This window comes from Globicephala melas, chromosome 3, assembly GCF_963455315.2.
Source record: "Globicephala melas chromosome 3, mGloMel1.2, whole genome shotgun sequence".
NCBI classification, from domain to species: Eukaryota; Metazoa; Chordata; class Mammalia; order Artiodactyla; family Delphinidae; genus Globicephala; species Globicephala melas.
In genome coordinates, this window is record NC_083316.1 from 76057360 (window position 1) to 76076398 (window position 19039).

The 19039-nt window shown below is 36.0% G+C and overlaps 1 protein-coding gene across 16 annotated transcripts in view; it reads right to left on the minus strand.

The window, feature by feature from the left end:
* Positions 1-19039, minus strand: part of MCTP1 (multiple C2 and transmembrane domain containing 1) — a 541550-nt gene that overhangs the window by 220995 nt on the left and 301516 nt on the right. For 12 of the 16 annotated variants that reach the window (XR_009563429.2, XR_009563431.1, XR_009563434.1 and 9 more), the window contains 3 exons: positions 14417-14476; positions 3463-3633; positions 624-754 (listed from right to left, as the gene is read on the minus strand). Coding sequence is in view for 11 of the 16 variants with exons in the window: in XM_060296021.1 (XP_060152004.1) it covers positions 624-754; positions 3463-3633; positions 14417-14476 (362 nt within the window). In the remaining 5 variants the exon portion in view is untranslated. The remainder of the gene's footprint in view (positions 1-623; positions 755-3462; positions 3634-14416; positions 14477-19039) is intronic. The other 4 variants (XM_060296018.2, XM_060296017.2, XM_060296020.2 and 1 more) reach the window with 1 other exon arrangement.

Here is a 19039-nt window from a genome sequence, read left to right on the forward strand (position 1 = left end):
AATAGGCTTTAAAGTTAGAAAACAATTCATATAATTCAAGCAATCATTCAAAATAACCTTGTCTCTGTGCAGAGATGTCATGTAAGCTTCAGAATACTCTTTTCTTCACCACATTATCAGATTAACCTGGATCTGCCTCACTTACACACTTCCTTCGCTGAAACTTGAACTCCTGGGAGATTTATGAACTCCTAGGAGATTATCAAGATTCTCTACCTTGCAGGGAGTTGTATGAAACAATGCATTTTGCAGTCACAATATGCTTTATGAAAAGTAATATTATCTCAGATCACTTTGCAGACTTTGAATATGTTCTTTGTTCCTTTTAAGTATCTTATATCAAATGAGATTCCTCTTTCTCAACTCCCGTAACTTTTATGCACAATGTTCCTGACATCTGGAGAAAATTTCTGGATATCAAATTCAGATGGATAGCCTGTCCATCAAGTGGTCAAAACTGCCACCTACTGGTCAGTCTTCAAATCTATTTTTCAGTTCACCCAAGCATTGCCTTACCATGATAAGATCCCTTGCTTCAAAACAGTAAAGATCAATTATAATACCAGACTTACAACAAAGCTCAGCCTGTCTAGGGTGATCCAAAAATACCAAATTGCACAAACCTGCCAATAAAGTCATCCCTTTTCCCAGCGTCTCTGTCCCATGCAGTGATATCAATGATTCCGCCTCTTTCTTCATAGAGATGAAAATCAAATTGTTCTCTCCACTGAGGATTCAAAGTTTTTGGCATAATCTGGAAAACGAAAAAGTCATTACTATCTCCTCAATATCAGTCTTAAAAAATTTAACTTGAGATATAAATCAAACTTTATGTACTATCTAGAAAAGCATGTGAGCTTCTAGAAATGACGGAAATAAGTCATTAGATCTCAGCATCTTTACTACATGTTGTATGAGAGAACCCAAAAGAATGTGTCCTGAAAACCAACAGGCACCCTCTCATTATTTTGAGTAACAGATAACAGATATGAGCTACATAGAAAAGGCAAAGAGTCTGTAAGTGGAATAGCTCACTCAGATACTAGCATTTATTTTACATAACCAGTTAATACACAGATATAACTCGTAGTCTGTCATCTTATAATAAAGGAAGATGAGGATTCCCAGAGTTTTTTTCCCTCACTTCCCACACACATAAGAATTGCGAGCTGAATAATGAAGAAAGTGGACAATGAAGTTCTGTGGGAGAAAGAGGAAAAAAAAGTAATTTCGGGGTGGTCAGGCAAACTTTTACCTTAAAATTATAGCACTGATGTATCATCCCAATTTTATACATGGAGAAACTGAGACCTGAGGTTTAAGTGACCCACCTACAGTAACTAGGATTTAGTAGCTAGACGCTAACTCAAGTCTTTTATTAGAGCTTCAGATCTCTTTCCCCAAAGCACTATGCCAAAAATGTTTGTGAATTAATGTTTGTGAATTAATATGAATATGTGTGTGTTGCATATATAAGAAAGATATCTTATCTGACATGTAATTTTGTAACTTCAAGTATTCAGATAAGACACCTGAATCAATGAATCAAGTGACTCATACTGATGTGTTTTAAAATTCCATCACCATTGAGTTAGACCACATTCATATTTGTTTCCCTACTCTTTCTTTTTAGCAGGAGGGCCTGTAGCGGCCTTTTCTCTTTTTAATGTATGAGAGACAGATCTTCAGATGTAAAGACTTTGAAAGCAATGAAGTATGTTATGTGCAAAGGTAACGCAAATGAATCACAATTTTTAAAGTTCATAATCTGAAATTAATCAGCAATAGATCATGGAAAGAAAGAGCAAAGAGAGACACATGTCCATAGCTGGGTTTCATATTTCATACCTAAAGAGCAGAACTATAAAAATAAGTAATGTTTTAAGCCTACCAGAACAGGGAAATAATGTTAATTGATAAAAGACAAGATAGAAATGGTCACAGGTACCTATTTTGGGGATCAGTAGTTTCTTTAAAATGTTATTATTAAACCCATGGCAGAGAAAAAAAAGACAGCACTGGATGGATGATATGACAATTCAAATGTCTCATAATTGGGTTCAGATGAACTCCTTCAGTATTTTGGAGAGTGGTCCGTCTTACTTATTTGGCCAAAAAAGAACTTAAGCTTTCAGTTTTCTTCTGTAGGATTCTCTTCCCTATATGATTTCCTATAGGTCAGAAGTGATGCCTTCCCCTTCGATGTGGGCACTTAAGAAGGTAAATCAGCCTGCTAAGAAATCACCTCTGTGATATTTCTAATACAAGATGGGTGTAATCAGTTGTCCCAAGCTGTCAATGAATACCAGCTATAGAAGCTGACCATTAAAGAGGCTGTATTTGGGCTTCCCTGGTGGCGCAGTGGTTGAGAGTCCGCCTGCCGATGTAGGGGACACAGGTTCGTGCCCCGGTCCAGGAGGATCCCACATGCCACGGAGCGGCTGGGCCCGTAAGCCATGGCCACTGGGCCTGCGCGTCCGGAGCCTGTGCTCCGCAACGGGAGAGGCCACAACAGTGAGAGGCCCGCGTACCGAAAAAAAAAAAAAAAAAAAAAAAAAGAGGCTGTATTTGGATGCAACACAGATAAATGTAACTATCACTATATAACCATGACTACTATGACCTTTACTAATTATTATTATTTCTGTTAATAGTATGGTAGTGATATGAATATTTAATATAATACGTTATTACTAATAATACAAGTGTTATTACATAATATACTTACTACTGCTGCTACTTTTCCTCTTCCTTCCGCTACTACTGTTTACTGAGTATTTATTATGGGCAAAGCAATATTCTAAGCTCTTTACATGAATGACACATAGTATTCAATCTTCTCAGTAACTTTATTAGGCAGGCATTATTTTAATTCTCATTCTCACAGATGGGGAAATGGGGGTATGGAGAGGCAAAGGAACTTGTGCCATGGCACACTGCTGTAGTGGCAGCAGGACCTTGGCCCTCTGTTTTCTAAGTACATTTTTAAAACCTTGCAATCTGCATTGGTGCAACTCAGTTTGAAAAAATGGTTCAGAGTAATGCACAAAGATTTTTCATACATGTCAAATAGTGCTATTTGTAGTACTTGTACTAGTACTAGATGCAGTAGTAATAGTAGCCAACATTCTTTGAGCACTGACTTAGGTTTGATCCGGCTTTTTTTTTTTTTTAAAGAGATTAGTATTATTCCTAGTATTAATTAATTAATTAAATTATTCCTAGTATTATTCCATGTGATAGGTGAAGAAACTGAGACATAGAGAAATAGTTTACCAAAGGTCACATAGTACATAAAGTAAGAAATGCAATACAATTGTTAGCACTGTTGCCTGACATGATGTTGAAAAGTAGTTCTGTAAAGCATTAAAAAAGTGTCTAGTGTTTTCACGTCTCAGAGCATGGCTATTAACCAACCACTGCCTTCCAAGCACTGATGGAAACACAAAAGAGATAGGTCACCTTGCTCTTGTACTTCTGATGTCCAAGCCGGAACTTCACATAGGGGTCACTCAACCCATTTGAATCCATCGCTTTGAGGTCTCGCCCCTCAATCAATGTGATGCTGACTATACCTCTCCAAAGATGTGGTTTTCTGTGTACGTCTGACAGACGTAAACTTTGGGTCTGAAACTTGTGGCAAAGGAAAAAAGAATTAGATTACTGTGTTTTAAACCAAAATACCACATTTGGCGTTACTCTTTCATCTGTTATAGTTTTTCAAAAATAAAAAATATGCAGTTACAATTTTTTAAAATAAAAACAATTAATAGATTATTAGTTATTATATAATTATTGATAAATATGAAATTATCTCATAAATTTAAGGTTGTTGTGTAAGAGAGGTGTGTGCTCAAAATACAGTCTACTTCAACTCTTAAAATTACATGTAGATATTTTAAGAATATCACAGAATATTTGCATATGTGTCAAATATGCCTGTCTAAATATGTATAAATAAATATAAATGTAAAAGGCCTCATCCACACTGTGATATGTAATTTTTAATTAGTAACAGTTTTTTTGCTGCTTCAAAGTTTTTATTATCAAAAATCATAATAAACACATCTAGCATTTGTCAGTAACAGTTTTTGAAAATTTTTTTTCGTGTTACAAGTGGATTTTACAGGCGGTTTTTAGTTCTAAGATTAGTTTTAAGTTCTGTTCAGACAATTTTAAAACTTCTTTATTGCCACAATAAGAGATAACTGAGTTTCAGCTCTCTAAAAAACTACTTAAGGTACCACAGAACAAAGTCAATATGCCCTCCCGAGATAGCTTGCTTATGCCTGAAACTTGCATCACAAATTTTAAAAATTACATATGTGATTTATATTGGCAGGTATGTTTCTGGATTTAGTTCTCTAGTATTTGAACATTTTCTTTAATAACTTTTAATTGCTCAATTCTAAGTCACAGTACTCAAGCCAGTGAACAAACTCAGAATTTTTAAAAATCAGCAAGTCTAAAAATGCCATATAATCTCTTGAACTAAATAGCATATAAAACAAGCCAGAGAAAGTAGCTAAAATGTTAAAGATCTTTTCAATCTGGATCCAGAACCAAGGAGTATTATAAAAATTGCTGTTTTTTTTTTATGTTGTCAAGCACGTTTTCTTCACTTATAGTGATTTCGTGAAGAAATTCAATGTTTCTCTCAACCTCAGAGTACTCCACTTCTAAATTATGGATTAGCTCTACTTTTGGCCTAATTCCTTCCACACTAAAGTGATAGTTTATTTTGTATAACTCCCCCTCCCACTTTGAATTCTTACTTTTTCCCCACACCATCATAATGGCATAGCCATTTTTTATTTATCATCAAAAGTCATGCATTTCAGGATGCTTATTAGGAAAATGAAAACTATATTCTTCGAAAGATAATACTTTTAATATTTGAACATGTCCATGGAAATCTTTCTAAATCACATTGCGTATTTCCCTGCCTTGGTGATCAGCAAATTTTAAACACCACTTCTTGGTGGCTCTGCCTTATTAATATCAATACAGGACTTTGTCTACACATCCCTCACCTCTGTGAGCCCAAGAGCAGTGTCACCTGTGTTCTGAAGAGAAGCCAAGGTTACATGCAGCACCTGTAACTTCCAAAGGACTCCATACCCCACTTCAGTGAAGCCCCTCTGCTCCCATCTGTTTTATATCAATACATTGGGTTTCCACATTGATTTTGTTTGAACCAAGGATTTCTCAGATTAAAATAATTGTTTAGAATTCATGGCACCAAATAATTTTCAAGTTTTTTTTTTTGGTTCTAAGATTTCATGCTACTTATTTTATATAATGCAGCAATCGATTTCAGTGCCTATCTATCTATCTGACTACTGCTGCTCTTGAGACTCCAACAGCAGACTCTAGAGAATCAGGTTCTCAACTATGCATCTGAAACTTTTGTTAAGGGGTATGAGTGGCAAAGAAGGAAAACAAATTTTTGGCAAGTAAGAAGAAATAATTATCTTAGCAAAGACTAAGGAGTTAAAAACTACCCATTTATATAGAGCTTTAGACTTTGAAAGTGCCTATATATACATTACATAATTTGGTTTCCACTAAAACCCTATGAAGTAGGAAGGCAAGTCCTGCTATTTCCATTTTACCGATGAGGAATTTGAGGCTCCAAGTGGCTGGGCTAATAAATGGTGGATATGGGACCAGAATCCAGTATTTCTGACCTTTATTCCGAGCTTCTTCCAATATTGGTCTTTAGGGCAGAGACTCTCCCCGAGGTTTCAAAGTAGTCATGAGTTAAGTACAATGTTGCTAGAGGGTACTCTTCAGTTAGGTGAGTTGCTTATATTTGAAATGACATTCGGTCTATGTTTTCCTATGTGGCTAATACATGGCATCACCTTCCACTTCTCTGTCATACGAGCACATGTATTCATACTTACAACATTCCAGCTTGCAGATGGATATACTTAATGACATATCCTACACACTCTAGCAGCACAAGTCATACACTGCACTCATCAAATAACAGTTGGGTACAATCTAGGTTACACAGCAACTTCGGTTAGCAATGCTGAGTTAGGTTCTTGAATGGTACCATGTCTGAAACCCTTACTTGCTCTCTCCTCCTCCCATTTTTCACAGGAGAACAAGAATTTTACTTTTAAGATGAGAAGGAATGCTTTCCATGGGATCCTTCATGCTTGCACAGAAACAGAATGAACTTAATGGAGGCTTTACCTAGTGCCACTAGTTGTGACCAAATGCTTTTCTATAACCTGGAAGAACATTCCCAAAACGACTTGGGAAGCTAAGGGGTGGGGGGTGGAGGAGGGGAGAATATTTCTTAACAAAAACAGGGCTAGTGATTGTGGAATTTAAGGTGACCTGTATAAAAGGCTAAAAGGAAAACAAAGGTTGGGTTCTAAAAACATACTAACCAAATATCATTTTTTAAAGTGATTTTTTTTTAATTTATTTTTGTTAAAATGGTACTCTTCTAAAAAGAGACTTCTTAATTCAGCTGTGATTTGACCAGCTACATAGTCATGAAACAGATAAATATTTAGTTTGAGTGTGAAGAACAGGAACTTGAAATAAAATTATAAGGTAAAGGGGGAAGATATAAAACTTAGGCTATTGGGCTTCCCTGGTGGCGCAGTGGTTGAGAGTCCGCCTGCCGATGCAGGGGACACGGGTTCGTGCCCCGGTCTGGGAAGATCCCACATGCCGCGGAGCGGCTGGGCCCATGAGACATGGCCGCTGAGCCTGCGCGTCCAGAGCCTGTGCTCCGCAACGGGAGAGGCCACAGCAGTGAGAGGCCCGCGTACCAAAAAAAAAAAAAAAAACCAAAAAACCCCCAAAACTTAGGCTATCAACAGGAGAAAAGACAAGGGCTTAGCATAAATGTCTACTTGCATCTTTCTAGCAATTTCTGACTATGTGACTTGGGCACATTGCTCCCTCTCTGGGCCTCAGTTTTCTTATCTACGGTTCCAGACAGTACACCAGGCCCCCATGTACCAAGAGCACTGCTCTGTGTGAGGGGGGTGGTCAGGGGGGGTGGTGGGGGTCTGAATGGAAAAAAAGTATATTCCACAAACAGAGAAGATTTAGTCCACTTAAGATAGCTAATACTAAACTTAGTTTTTAAATCAAAGTTTTGGGGAACTCATTGGGGAACAAGTAGAATTCCACAACTAAAACAAACAAACTTTGAAAAGCACTAGCGTTAATGCTCCCCAACATAGCTTCTGAGTAACTTGCTGTTCTGGTTAAAGTTTCCTTCCTCTGTATAGCAAAGTTCTCCAAGTATGGTCCACAGCGCAGTGGCATCAGTGTCACTCAGGAACTTGTTAGAAATTCAGATTCTTTAGCCCCATCCCAGACCAACGGAATCATCAGCTCTGGATGCAGGGCTCACTGCTCTGGTTTAACCAGCCCTCCCGGGAGGAGGGGTCTGATGCGCACTCAAGTGTGAGACCACCACCCCCCGCCCCTGTTTTGAAAGTTCTAAGGTACATGCACACTGGTCTTCTCCTATGTTCTAATAACTAGTATTAATTACTATAATCGTAGACATCATCCACTCTCTGGCATGGGTACTATATATGCTAATTAAAGTCCCTCTTTAGTTCTGCTTCCTAATTTACTGATGAGAAAAGCACATTGGTCTGGATATTTGGAACATTTAAAGAGAGAAATAGGAGGCCATTGAAAAATTATGTGGTTTAATTTATTATTTCCTTTGTTAATGATTTTTCTAATAGGATGTATCTAAATAATTAACTGAATAATTGATAATCGGTCAACCAAAAATTACTTATTGAGCACCTAAAGGGCAAGGAGTGTTAAATACATCCAAGAAATCCCTCAATAAAATTAACATATTACAGCTGGTACTTAGTCATCTAAGGTAATGTTTTCAACTATGTCCTTGTTGAAATAGGAGGGAAAGAAAAAAGAAGGGAAGAATAAAAAGGAAAAGCAACCCAGCTTCGAAGCAAAGAGCCAACTCCAAAAAGGAAAAAGTACTCTTTGAACTTTTAAAGCAGTAATTCCCCAGTTTTAACGGGCAATTTGTTGAAATCGCCAGGCCTGATCCTCCAGGATATGATTCAGTTCTTGTGGGCAGAGCTGCACGTGTTTCTCCAACATGTGCCCCATGTGGTTCTCATGCACACTGAAGTTTGAGATCCACTCTCATAAGGAATATTCGTCCAAGTTCAGATTTAATAAAGAATATCAAGATATCAGGTAATAATACAAATTTCAAAGTCTCAGGTAATTAGTCACAGACATGTATCTTTAGTAAGATTTTAGAATTAGTGAGCTGGCATTTTAAACAGAATATTAGTTTATGCACATTATCCCTTGCAAACGAATTCAAGACTTCAATCCCTTTTCATATACATAAAAGATGTTAGGATACGGAATGGTTTTCAGGAGAGTAAGTCAGCCATGAGAGTTCACAGCTCATGTAAGCTCAGAAAACATAAACAAACTGGTTGAATTTACTTGTGCATTTTGGTAATGAGCATTCTGAAGCTCTGCTCTGCAGAAGCCCAGGACAGGAAGAGCAGTCCTGCCGCATGTCTGGATGGAAATGAATGATCAGAGCCGTATGGGAAATCTTTGGGCAACTATCAACACCTCATGTCAATCAGTTTAGCATCACTCTTTAAAAAATATTATTTGAAAAAAATATGTATTTGCTTCTCAAGTCACTGTCAGAAAATGTCTCCTAACACAGTGAAGACAAATGCCAATGCCACGATAGTTTCCAGCTCCTTCTTTAGTAACATAATGCTGCAGTGGTCAAGAAAATAAAGTGCAGAGATTGTATGGTGATGGATCCGGTTTGAGTGGTTTCAGGGTTTTATTAGTAGGTGTAGCAGAGAAAAGAAACAGAGCAAGAGAAATCATGGAAAGAATCACTTTCTCAAGTCTGTTGCTCCAAAATTTCTGGAGACTGTTTCCAATGTCAAAAAAGTGGTAAGGCTCCAGAAGAATAAATGTTGCCTGGACAGGCAATAACTATAATCATGTTAACTGCATCCCACATGTGAATCCTCTGTAACTTTTAAAGAGATATTTCTAAAGTAACAGAGAAATTTTGCCCCACACAATACTTATCTTTGTTGCCTTTGCTACTAAAAAAATAAGCCTAAGTTCCCTTCACTATTAAGACCAAGAGCAGCAAGAGATGGATAAAAAAGATACAGATGAACAGGAAACAATGGAAGGAAATTATCATGGTGGAGCTAAAAGTCTGTATTAAATGACTTCTAGAGCAGCTAGACAAAGTTTCCAAACAACAGAATTATGATGAGAATCATCAGCTTTACTGATATCAACAAGGAGGACTGAATTAGGCCAGTCTGAAAGATGGGTTAGATCGCACAAAGAAGTAAACATGTATTGAGCAGGTATTATGTGCTGGAGTTTTCATAATCCAGTGTTTCTCATGACAAGTGTTTTTAAGGTACAGAAACTGAGGCACAGAGAAGATAAATACCCTACTTAACGCCAAATGGCTAGAGATTGGCAAGTCTGAGATTTGAATCTGGAATTGCTGATAACTGACGATTTTCCCCACTACATCTCAATTTGTGGACAGAGCCTATGAAGTTCAACCCCAAAAATGCGTTTAATTTGTACAGGATTTGTTGAAATACTCTGACTTATGTTTAGATGAAATATATCCCTGGGAATAGGTTACTAAGAAAGGCTAATCAAGGGCTTAAAGGAAGAAAAAGTTTTCGAGTGGTAGTAACTCTAGCATATATTGTTAAGCAAAACATATGAGAGTTAACTGTACTCTATAACTGTAGTCTCATTAAAAAGGCGGTGAAGTTATAGAATCTTTCATACAAATTAAGAACACGTCTATGTTCCAGTTCTCATTAATAAAGTTTACTAATTGCATTCCTTAAAAACTGGATCACTAATGATAAATTCCTATTATTCTAGATCCTGATTAAAACAGAGAACAAAACCAAAAAAGTCTGTTTAGACTTAACGGTGGCTAAAGGAACATTCAGTCATACCAATTTTCTCCCTGTTGTGTGCAAATAATCCTTGGCTTTTGTTATCTTGTTTTTTTTTTTTTTTTTTTTTTAACCTGTGTACAACCTAATCCTTCTAAATGAGACCTAGACACTATGAAACTGGAGTGAAAGACATTGCTTGTGTCTTTACAATGGCTGTGTGTGGAGGCAGCCCTTTCCTCTATCTTCAGCACAGAGGTGCACATGCTTTTATTTAATCAAATGATCCACAGACACTACAAAGAAGAGATAATGACAGCCTGGAATGACTGTTTTGTGCTGCAAAGCTTGGAGCGTGGAGCAATTATTAGCTCAATCCCAGGCACAGGCATGTTCTATCTTTCCCTTTTCCTGCTGAGTTTATTCCAGTGAATTGCACCTGGATGATAAGTCCAACAAGTAGATTTGTTCTACAGTCCATCCATCCTCTCAAAGCAGGATTGCCTTTACAGAAAACCCTCCCAGTGCTTTGTCCAGCCTAGTTTGAAGTGTCTCATCTAATAATAAGGCTTCGATCCCTTTTTTTCTTAGAAGATGATTCACTGGCACTATAATACTTAGAGAAATTCTCCAGGTTTTTATCTTTAAACCTTCTTTCCTATTTTTACTGCTTCTTGATACAATTTACATTGTCAGGAAGGTATTTATGTTTACTTCAGATGTTCTAACTACCCTCTCTAAACTTAACTGGCCAAACAAATGATCTTAAGCTTTTACTATATTTGCTCAAAATATATACTAATAGAAAAGCACCATATAACTTGTAACCCTGTTGGTTTGCTGAAGTAATCTATAGGTTTCTACCAATGGTATGGTAAAGAAATAATGAGTCCTGTGTTTGACTTACAGAGACATTTTTCGAGACTTTAAATTAAAAGTTAATTTTTTTTTCCTGAGGGTCTTACTTTCACACCTATTGATAGAAATAATACCTGAACTATTCTTGGGTGTATGTCATATACAGTTGAGTTGTTCAGAATGTAAACACTTCCGCAAAGGATCACATTCTTGTTTTACAAAGGCAATATCTCTTCTCCTTGGTCTGCAGGGTCTTCCTTTAACCATACTTCTGTCTGATCCTACCACAAGGTAGTGCTCTCACATAACTCTGGATTGTTCTCTATTCTATGCACTCCTTTTCACCCATTTCATATTACGATCCATTCTCCACTTTTTTGTATGAGGTATCTTGGCATAGCCCATCCTTCTCCATTTAAACAATATTAAAATCTCTCTTTAATTCACTACAATGCTCTCATAAGATGGATTGCTCAATTAGCCCTCAGTCATCAGAATCTAAATGTCTAGTCAATGGAGATAACTGAGAAGGAACTTAAATGTACTAAATATTTGAAAGAACTGCACTGAATTACCATCCTTTAATGGGAAGTTAAAAGTCTTTAATGAAATTCTGACTTAGAGTAATCCAATTGGCTTCACATTTTTATTACTCTCATGAGAAACACGATAATTGCCATAACCACTGCTTAATGTTTTGCATCCTAAGATACCATGTTTTGATAAATTATAAATGGCATGCTTTTGGAAAAATTAGAATATCCCTTTATCACTTTTCTTTCCATTATTCTGCTCTCAAGAAAATTAAGATACAGCAAGTAGCACTGACATTCGTTGAGCAAGTTCTCAACAGGTTTAGTTTCACTCGGTGTAACTCAGGTACTGTCTCCTGGACACATGTATTAATCCTTAAAAATAACCTGTTAAATTTTTCTTTCAAATCACATTCTATTTAATTCACGAAGCACACATAGTCTCTTCATGTAAGATTTTATCTGAGCTGTTAGGTTTTCTGCATATCTGAAAATCTTATGGGAAACCTCTTTTCATATACATCTCCTCTAAAAGTTCATCAGAATACAAATATTGCTGGGGCAAAGGTCAATGAGGCTGGGTATCAGAGTGACCTTTGACTGTGAATATGAAAGATCACACTGATCTAAAGCAGACTTGGTCACTGATTTTCTGATTTTGTAAAATGGAACCTAAAATACAGCAACATCACAGCCCTGAAACATATCTACTCATTGGTGGCTTAAGGAGCTGCGGAGGAGAGGGTCACATAACGCAATAAGAATTTGAAAGGCTGTCAATGAAGACTAACTAAGGGGCACCTCTACTTATATATCGCATCTCTATTCATCAACCCCAAAAGGAACTCGAGTGCTTTAAGTCTTCACCAAAACATTTATTTCTATGACATTCAGAAAGAGAAATATTGGCCCTGATCATACCATTTAGGTACTCCAGGGCAATGGCATCACTTCTCTGGGCCTTAGTTTCCTCATTGGTAAAATAAATGACCCCGAAAGGTTCTGCTTTTATGACTCCATTTGTTTGTCACTCAATATATGCTCAGAAGAAAGACAATAGACCACTGTACTTCAGATACAAAAAAAGCTATCTTTTAAATGTGCATATTTGATATTCTAAAATAAGACAGTTGGGCTTCCCTGGTGGCGCAATGGTTGAGAGTCTGCCTGCCGATGCAGGGGACACGGGCTCGTGCCCCAGTCTGAGAAGATCCCACATGCCACGGAGCGGCTAGGCCCGTGAGCCATGGCTGCTGAGCCTGCACGTCCGGAGCCTGTGCTCCGCAACGGGAGAGGCCACAACAGTGAGAGGCCCGTGTACCGCAAAACAAACAAACAAAAAAACAAACAAACAAAAATAAATAAAATAAGACAGTTTAAGAGATTGAGAAAGGTTAATAAAGAATATTTAAGGATGGATACAACCAAATGGGAAGTACTGATAAGTGGAAGACTAATTTGGAAGTAGAAAGTGAAAAGAAGATGCTGAAAAAAATCGTTTGAAAAGAAAACCCTTGAAAAGTAGTGTTTATGGAGTTGGTCCTGGTGGCAAGTCTTCAAAATGATCATGCTGCATATTTGCCGCATGCAGAACAGACACAACACAGAACACCCCTGAATTCTGCTTGGTTGGCATATGAATTTACAGTAATTGTGGGTCTTAAGAAAACAGAGAAAAAAAATTTCCCAAAAGCCATTTTCCATTTAAAGTAATGGGACAATTCGAAAGCAGTCACTCTGTGTGTTCATGGATAATGCATGAACATATAAGAGGAAATATTATTTTACCAACGATACAGAATAACATCAGTGAAGGCAGCCATCAGTAGACTGAAAGGAAATGAAGAGGCTATAATAATTAAAATGAGCTCACACAAATACAAGACTGCAAAAAAAAAAAAAAATGTGTGTGGAGGAGGCAGAAGATAGATGTGGGTTTACTTGCTCACTGGTCAAGTCGATGTATGACTTAATCTAGTACCTGCCAGTCTGCTTATGAGACACTGCAACAAATCTTAAAATTCTAAAAGGAGAAATGTAGTTTTCAGTCATGAGCAGTTTAAGAGCCAAGAAAAGAAAATGGCAGGGTTTCCCTGGCGGCGCAGTGGTTGAGAGTCCGCCTGCCAATGCAGGGGACACGGGTTCGCGTCCCGGTCTGGGAGGATCCCACATGCCGCGGAGCGGCTGGGCCCGTGAGCCATGGCCGCTGAGCCTGCGCGTCCGGAGCCTGTGCTCCGCAATGGGAGAGGCCACAACAGTGAGAGGCCCGCGTACCGCAAAAAAAAAAAAAAAAGAAAATGGCAAAGTTCTATGAGTGTAGCATTTTCATTGCAGTATCTATTGCTAGGTAATCACGTGCCAAGTGTGAACATTCAAAGAAAGAGGGAAACTTTTGAAGGCAAAGCAGTGAGTGCATTAGTAAAAATGCATAAATCATTAGCAAAAAGGCATAAATTACGCCTTGCACAATGCAGAATTAAAGCAGAGGAAAAGGATGACAGAACTCATTATGTTTAAGTCATGAAAGCGTAAATAACATTAAATTGCAATGGCACTGAAAACAAGTTCTCTGTGGAATTTTCTTTTTTTTTTTTATTCAAAGCAAAAGCAGAGTTGCTGTTTTCTAATTCATAGGATTTTTTTTCCCAAAGAAAAAACACTATCTAGTATGTGTATAGTACAAGATCACTGTAATAGAAGTAAAATTTTCCCAGATAGATGAAACAGATTTTACAAGAAGGGAAAAAGAACCTTTATGGACCCTCTAGACAGTGCCATCATATTCCTGAAAGATCTGTGGGCCTCTAATTGTTAAGAATCTGGGATAAATTTGGGCCCACAAGGAACTGATTTCAAAGCAATATGTTAAATATATGAAGTTCTTAGTTTTTAAAAATGAAGAGTGAGTCACCTAAATGACTTAGAATAAGAGTTAATAAAGAAGACAAATGAATACATCTCTCTGAGAACCTATTTTAAAAAGGGAATTTCTTAATTCACATTTAACTCTCAAAATAACTATTCAGAACCAAAAGTCAGGAACATTAATATAAAGGATTTAGACATTACCCTCCAAAAGAAAGACTTCACAGAGAAATAAGATCCAACCACTTCGTTTTCTGAGAGTTCCTAAAAATAAACAAATATTTAGCTAAATTTTGAGGTGTTTTGAGAATACTTGATTGGCTCAGCAAAATTAAGACAAGTGAAAACCCTAAAATTATATATGCTAAAGACACTTTGGATGTTTATAAACTGTAAGTTTTTTTTCTTTTTCTGAATAAAGTTTTTTTATTTCAATTAAAGTTTGTCTTATTCATATCTGATACAATGGTAGTAAAGTTTAGAGAGGATTATTTCTGTAATTTTAAAAGAATATACTTACCTCTTTATTAGCTGTTGATTAATATATCTGAGTCTAACATTTTATTTTAAAAAGTAGAACTGCTTAAACATATTTTAAAATTCTGAAATAAACCAGATAATATCCATTCCTTTTAACAAAAAAATTTAATACCACAGACCTTCAGAGCATTTTTAAAGAATGATAACAGAAATCTTATTTATAAACATATACGTAGTCAAATTTGGCTTAATTCCTTACTAAAAACTTCCTAGTTTTATGATATAACATTTAATATATAAGATATAAATTCCTTAGTTAACTGAAGCTCCCCCCAAATAATTTAAAAAATAAACGAATACTAAGAAAAGGTGGCTATTTAGTTGGAAACAAAGCAATGGATTCATATTGGACATTTTATTACTTAATCCTCAGACTTTTATAAAGTGAAACCAATTTGCCTTTAGGAAATCAAAAGCACAGTTACTCACTTTTAAAGAGAACATTTAAATTACATGCATCCTTTAAACTTTCATGTTTTGCATCCTGTTTCTGGGTGTCAGTTATGGTAATATTATGGGAAACTGATGACAGTTATGGGAAATCATCAGCCTTTGACACTGTGATGTAGAGGAAGCCGTTTTGTAATTTATTTGATTATTCCATGATTTTGTTTTAGCAACTAAGATGGTAGTGGTCCAGCACCTCACATGATACTTAATTATGCATAGTAGGTGCTCAATAAATATTTGATTGACTGTTAGTCACATGGAATTTCATTTGCTTAAGGATATATATTTCTTTCAAAGTGATCCTTCCAAAAATCATATCAGAAAATAATAACGAACTGAAGTACTTTAGGGTGTGCAGCAATTTGAGTAATTTAAGTTTAGCTAGAATTATATCAGAGATCATCTATGCAATCTACCTGTGCTTTTTACATGAAATCTATTTCTTAATGAAACTAATTACATTTTCCTAAGTTACTTGTATACAGTTCGGTCAGGTAGCATACTAATGTCAGGGTCATCGAGAAAAAGTCTTGAGTTTAAGACACGATTTTACCATCACTACAGAGTTATAATTCATTTACCCTTACAGGTATGGTTCTCATCTGCCACACTTCGCACACTGTTGTATCAGTTTCTGAAAAGAAAATTCTAAAAAAATACACTTACATTTGGACGTGAGGGCACAAACCTTAGATGGAATGATTGCAATTTTTTTGATGCTATGCTACTGTTTAACTCAAAGAAACCTTATTCTAGCTTTTGGAAAAGATGCAGCTTTTCCTATTCTACTGCCAATTCTCTTCTTACCTTGATTCCCAGTTCTCTTTTAATTAAGCAGCATGCTTAGCAAAATGTGGATAAATTTTAAAGTATCAAATGGAAGAAATTATTTCTCGAAGTTCCTTACACAAATAATTTCCCCAGAGCCAATAACACAAATTATTTAGCTAACATTGAGTTTTTTCTCAATGTTTCTCGATTGCAAAATGTGTTAAATCAATGTGAAAGTGTTGGCTCTAGACTTGACAGTTACAACAACTAAGACAACCATTTAGCATTTAAAAATATTGTTACTTCATTTAAAGTTTAGGTGGTCTAAAGTGATCTAATACTGAAATTGCACCAACTGCATACTCTCCATTCTTCCTCAGATGAACACCGAGGGCAATGATCTAATTATGTGATTAGTATGCAAAGAGCAAAATGAGATTGATGAATTGGCGGCAGGGAGGGGAGATTTTAATTATCAAGATTTAGAACTTACATTTCTCTGTTAAAATTTGAGAAACAAAAATACCAGTCACATTAGGATCCACTGAAGTCCCCAGGCTGTGCTTTTCATGCCATGTTTAACTACTTCTGTCATTATTAACTAAAATTTATATTTCATTTTACAACCCACATTGTCATGTAAATTTAGGTCTTTATTTCAAATGAAACAAGTTAATTTTCCTGTGGACCCTTTTGCCATTTATAGCTCTGATAAATATAAAATTCACAGCAAACTAGCCAAGGCCTTCTTTTCCCTAGAGTTTCTAATAATAACAATAACAGAAAACAATAATAATAAAACACCTGGAATTACGATAATGAGCTCTAAACAAAAGTGGTGATTTTAATATGGAGGGCAAGAAAAGCAGAATAAACTCTTCAAGAATCCCAGGGAAGACTTGTCCTAAATTATAATTATAGATATTTAGTTACACTTCAGTCTCCATCAAGACAAGAGGTTGGCAAGTGAGGGAAAGTGCCATTTTAAAAGTGCTAAAATTATAAAGTAACAACAAATGGAAACAGAACGAAAGCCAGAGGTATCAAGTTGATGAAGGAAAATAACTGAAGTTATTCTGAATGATGAATTGTTGAACTATTTCTGCTGAGGTTTTGAATTTATTAAGTAGCAAGATCCATTGGTAATATTGTTTTTAAATCTATTTTTTGCCTCGAAAAAACCAACAGACTAAGAAAATTTCTCCTCAAAGATCAAAAATCCTTCTGTCAATCTAAGAGTTAATGAGATTTTAAATTAAAAAATCTAGAACATGTATTCTTTTTCTCAGAGAAATAAAACTACAGTTCATTTTTTCCCATAACAAATGAATATGATGCTATTTTTCACCCTTCTATGTAAAATAAATCACAGAAATCTTCAATGTCTTTGCCATCAGAAAAACAAGGATAGCCACTGAACTTTTATTGAAAGTGGTATCTTTTGTTAGCCTTAATACGTACAGGCCTTTAAACCCATTGCGTGTTATTTTAATTCAGCAATTCTATGACACTCAAGACATTCACAATAGATTGGAAATTGTGAAGCCTGAGATTCCAATGTCAAAGTCAAGCCAGGTAGCAGTATTATTACACAGCATGTTTTTATAGGTGTATAATTTCCTTTTATGAATACCTCTTTGGGCATTTAAGAGGTAAAAAATGAATAAATTCATAAGTAAACAATTTTCATAGACTTTCCTGGTCAGACTGCAATCCGGTTATCAAAGCTGTGGCTCTCGGATGCCTCCGTCAAGTTGACTAAGCCTATCGATGTGTCATTGAAAACAGGGATGTGAAGTAAGTAGAACTGCACACCGAAACACAATTTTCTGGTTCCTCAAATAGATGTTCATATCATTTATACTCATTAAACATAAATATAATCCCCCTGCAACTCCCACTGTCCTTTCAAATATTGTTGAAGGGAGAGAGACAAGGTCAGCTCCCCAGAGGACCCACCAGGCTGAAGCCTGGCCTTGCTTTGTCTTTTATTTTTTTTAGAAATTTTACCTTAAGTGTTTCATATGTGTGTGTATGTTTGTAGATATGTATATATAAATACATGCATATGTGTGTATATATTGCTGTCAACCAGGGCTTGTCAACCAGTCCTTACAAAATTATGATTTAATTTCACTGTAAACATTTAGGGGGCTTTAAAACCAATAAATCTCCTCCCGGTCACACTCAATTTAACATATATATATACATACATACATATGTGTATATATATATGTATATCTAACATATATACATATATGTGTTAAATATATCTGATATACATTATATGTGTGTGTGTATATATATATATATATATATATATATACCTTTGAATTAAAAAGCCATGTAATGTGTGAACGAACCCTTAGCTCCATCATCCTGGAGTCAAGTTATATTAGTTCCCTTCCCTTTGATCAGCCCAGAAAGGGTCTTGGGAAACCATCAGCTGACTTGGTAGCACACATTAGCAATGTGAAGGCCAGTCTATGACCCCAAATTAAACATCTTAGAGCTAGCACGCAGGCATTATGGAATCCATCTTCTGCCTGAGATTACATTTTGTCCTTTCACTTTGTGCCAACTCATCCAAATTCTCTCCCCAAAGGACCCACAACATTTTAAAAATTCAACATGAGTGGTCAAATAAATGTAATGCCATTGTTACAGAAATCCCTGTAGTTATGAATTACAATACATAAAAATGTATGATATCTTATACCTATGGGAAAACCCTGTCAAAACAGCAAGAAAAAAATCATCTCAATATAAAATTTAATTATGGCGCCATGTATTTTGAGGGGATAATCAAATATTTACTGACATTAAGCTATCTCTATTTTAAATAAACTTACTACAAATTTTAGGAGTGTAATTAATTGAGGTAAAAATACAGTCCTTTAGAATGCAAATGCTCATGCTATTAGCCCTTTGTTTATTGCAGCATTGTGGACTCTTATAAGCCCTAATTATGAGGTTGACTTTATAGCATTTCCAAATAACAGAAATTTGGGGGGACAAAATTAATAGTAAGTATTTTTAAAAGAATTTTATATTTCCTTCAAAAAC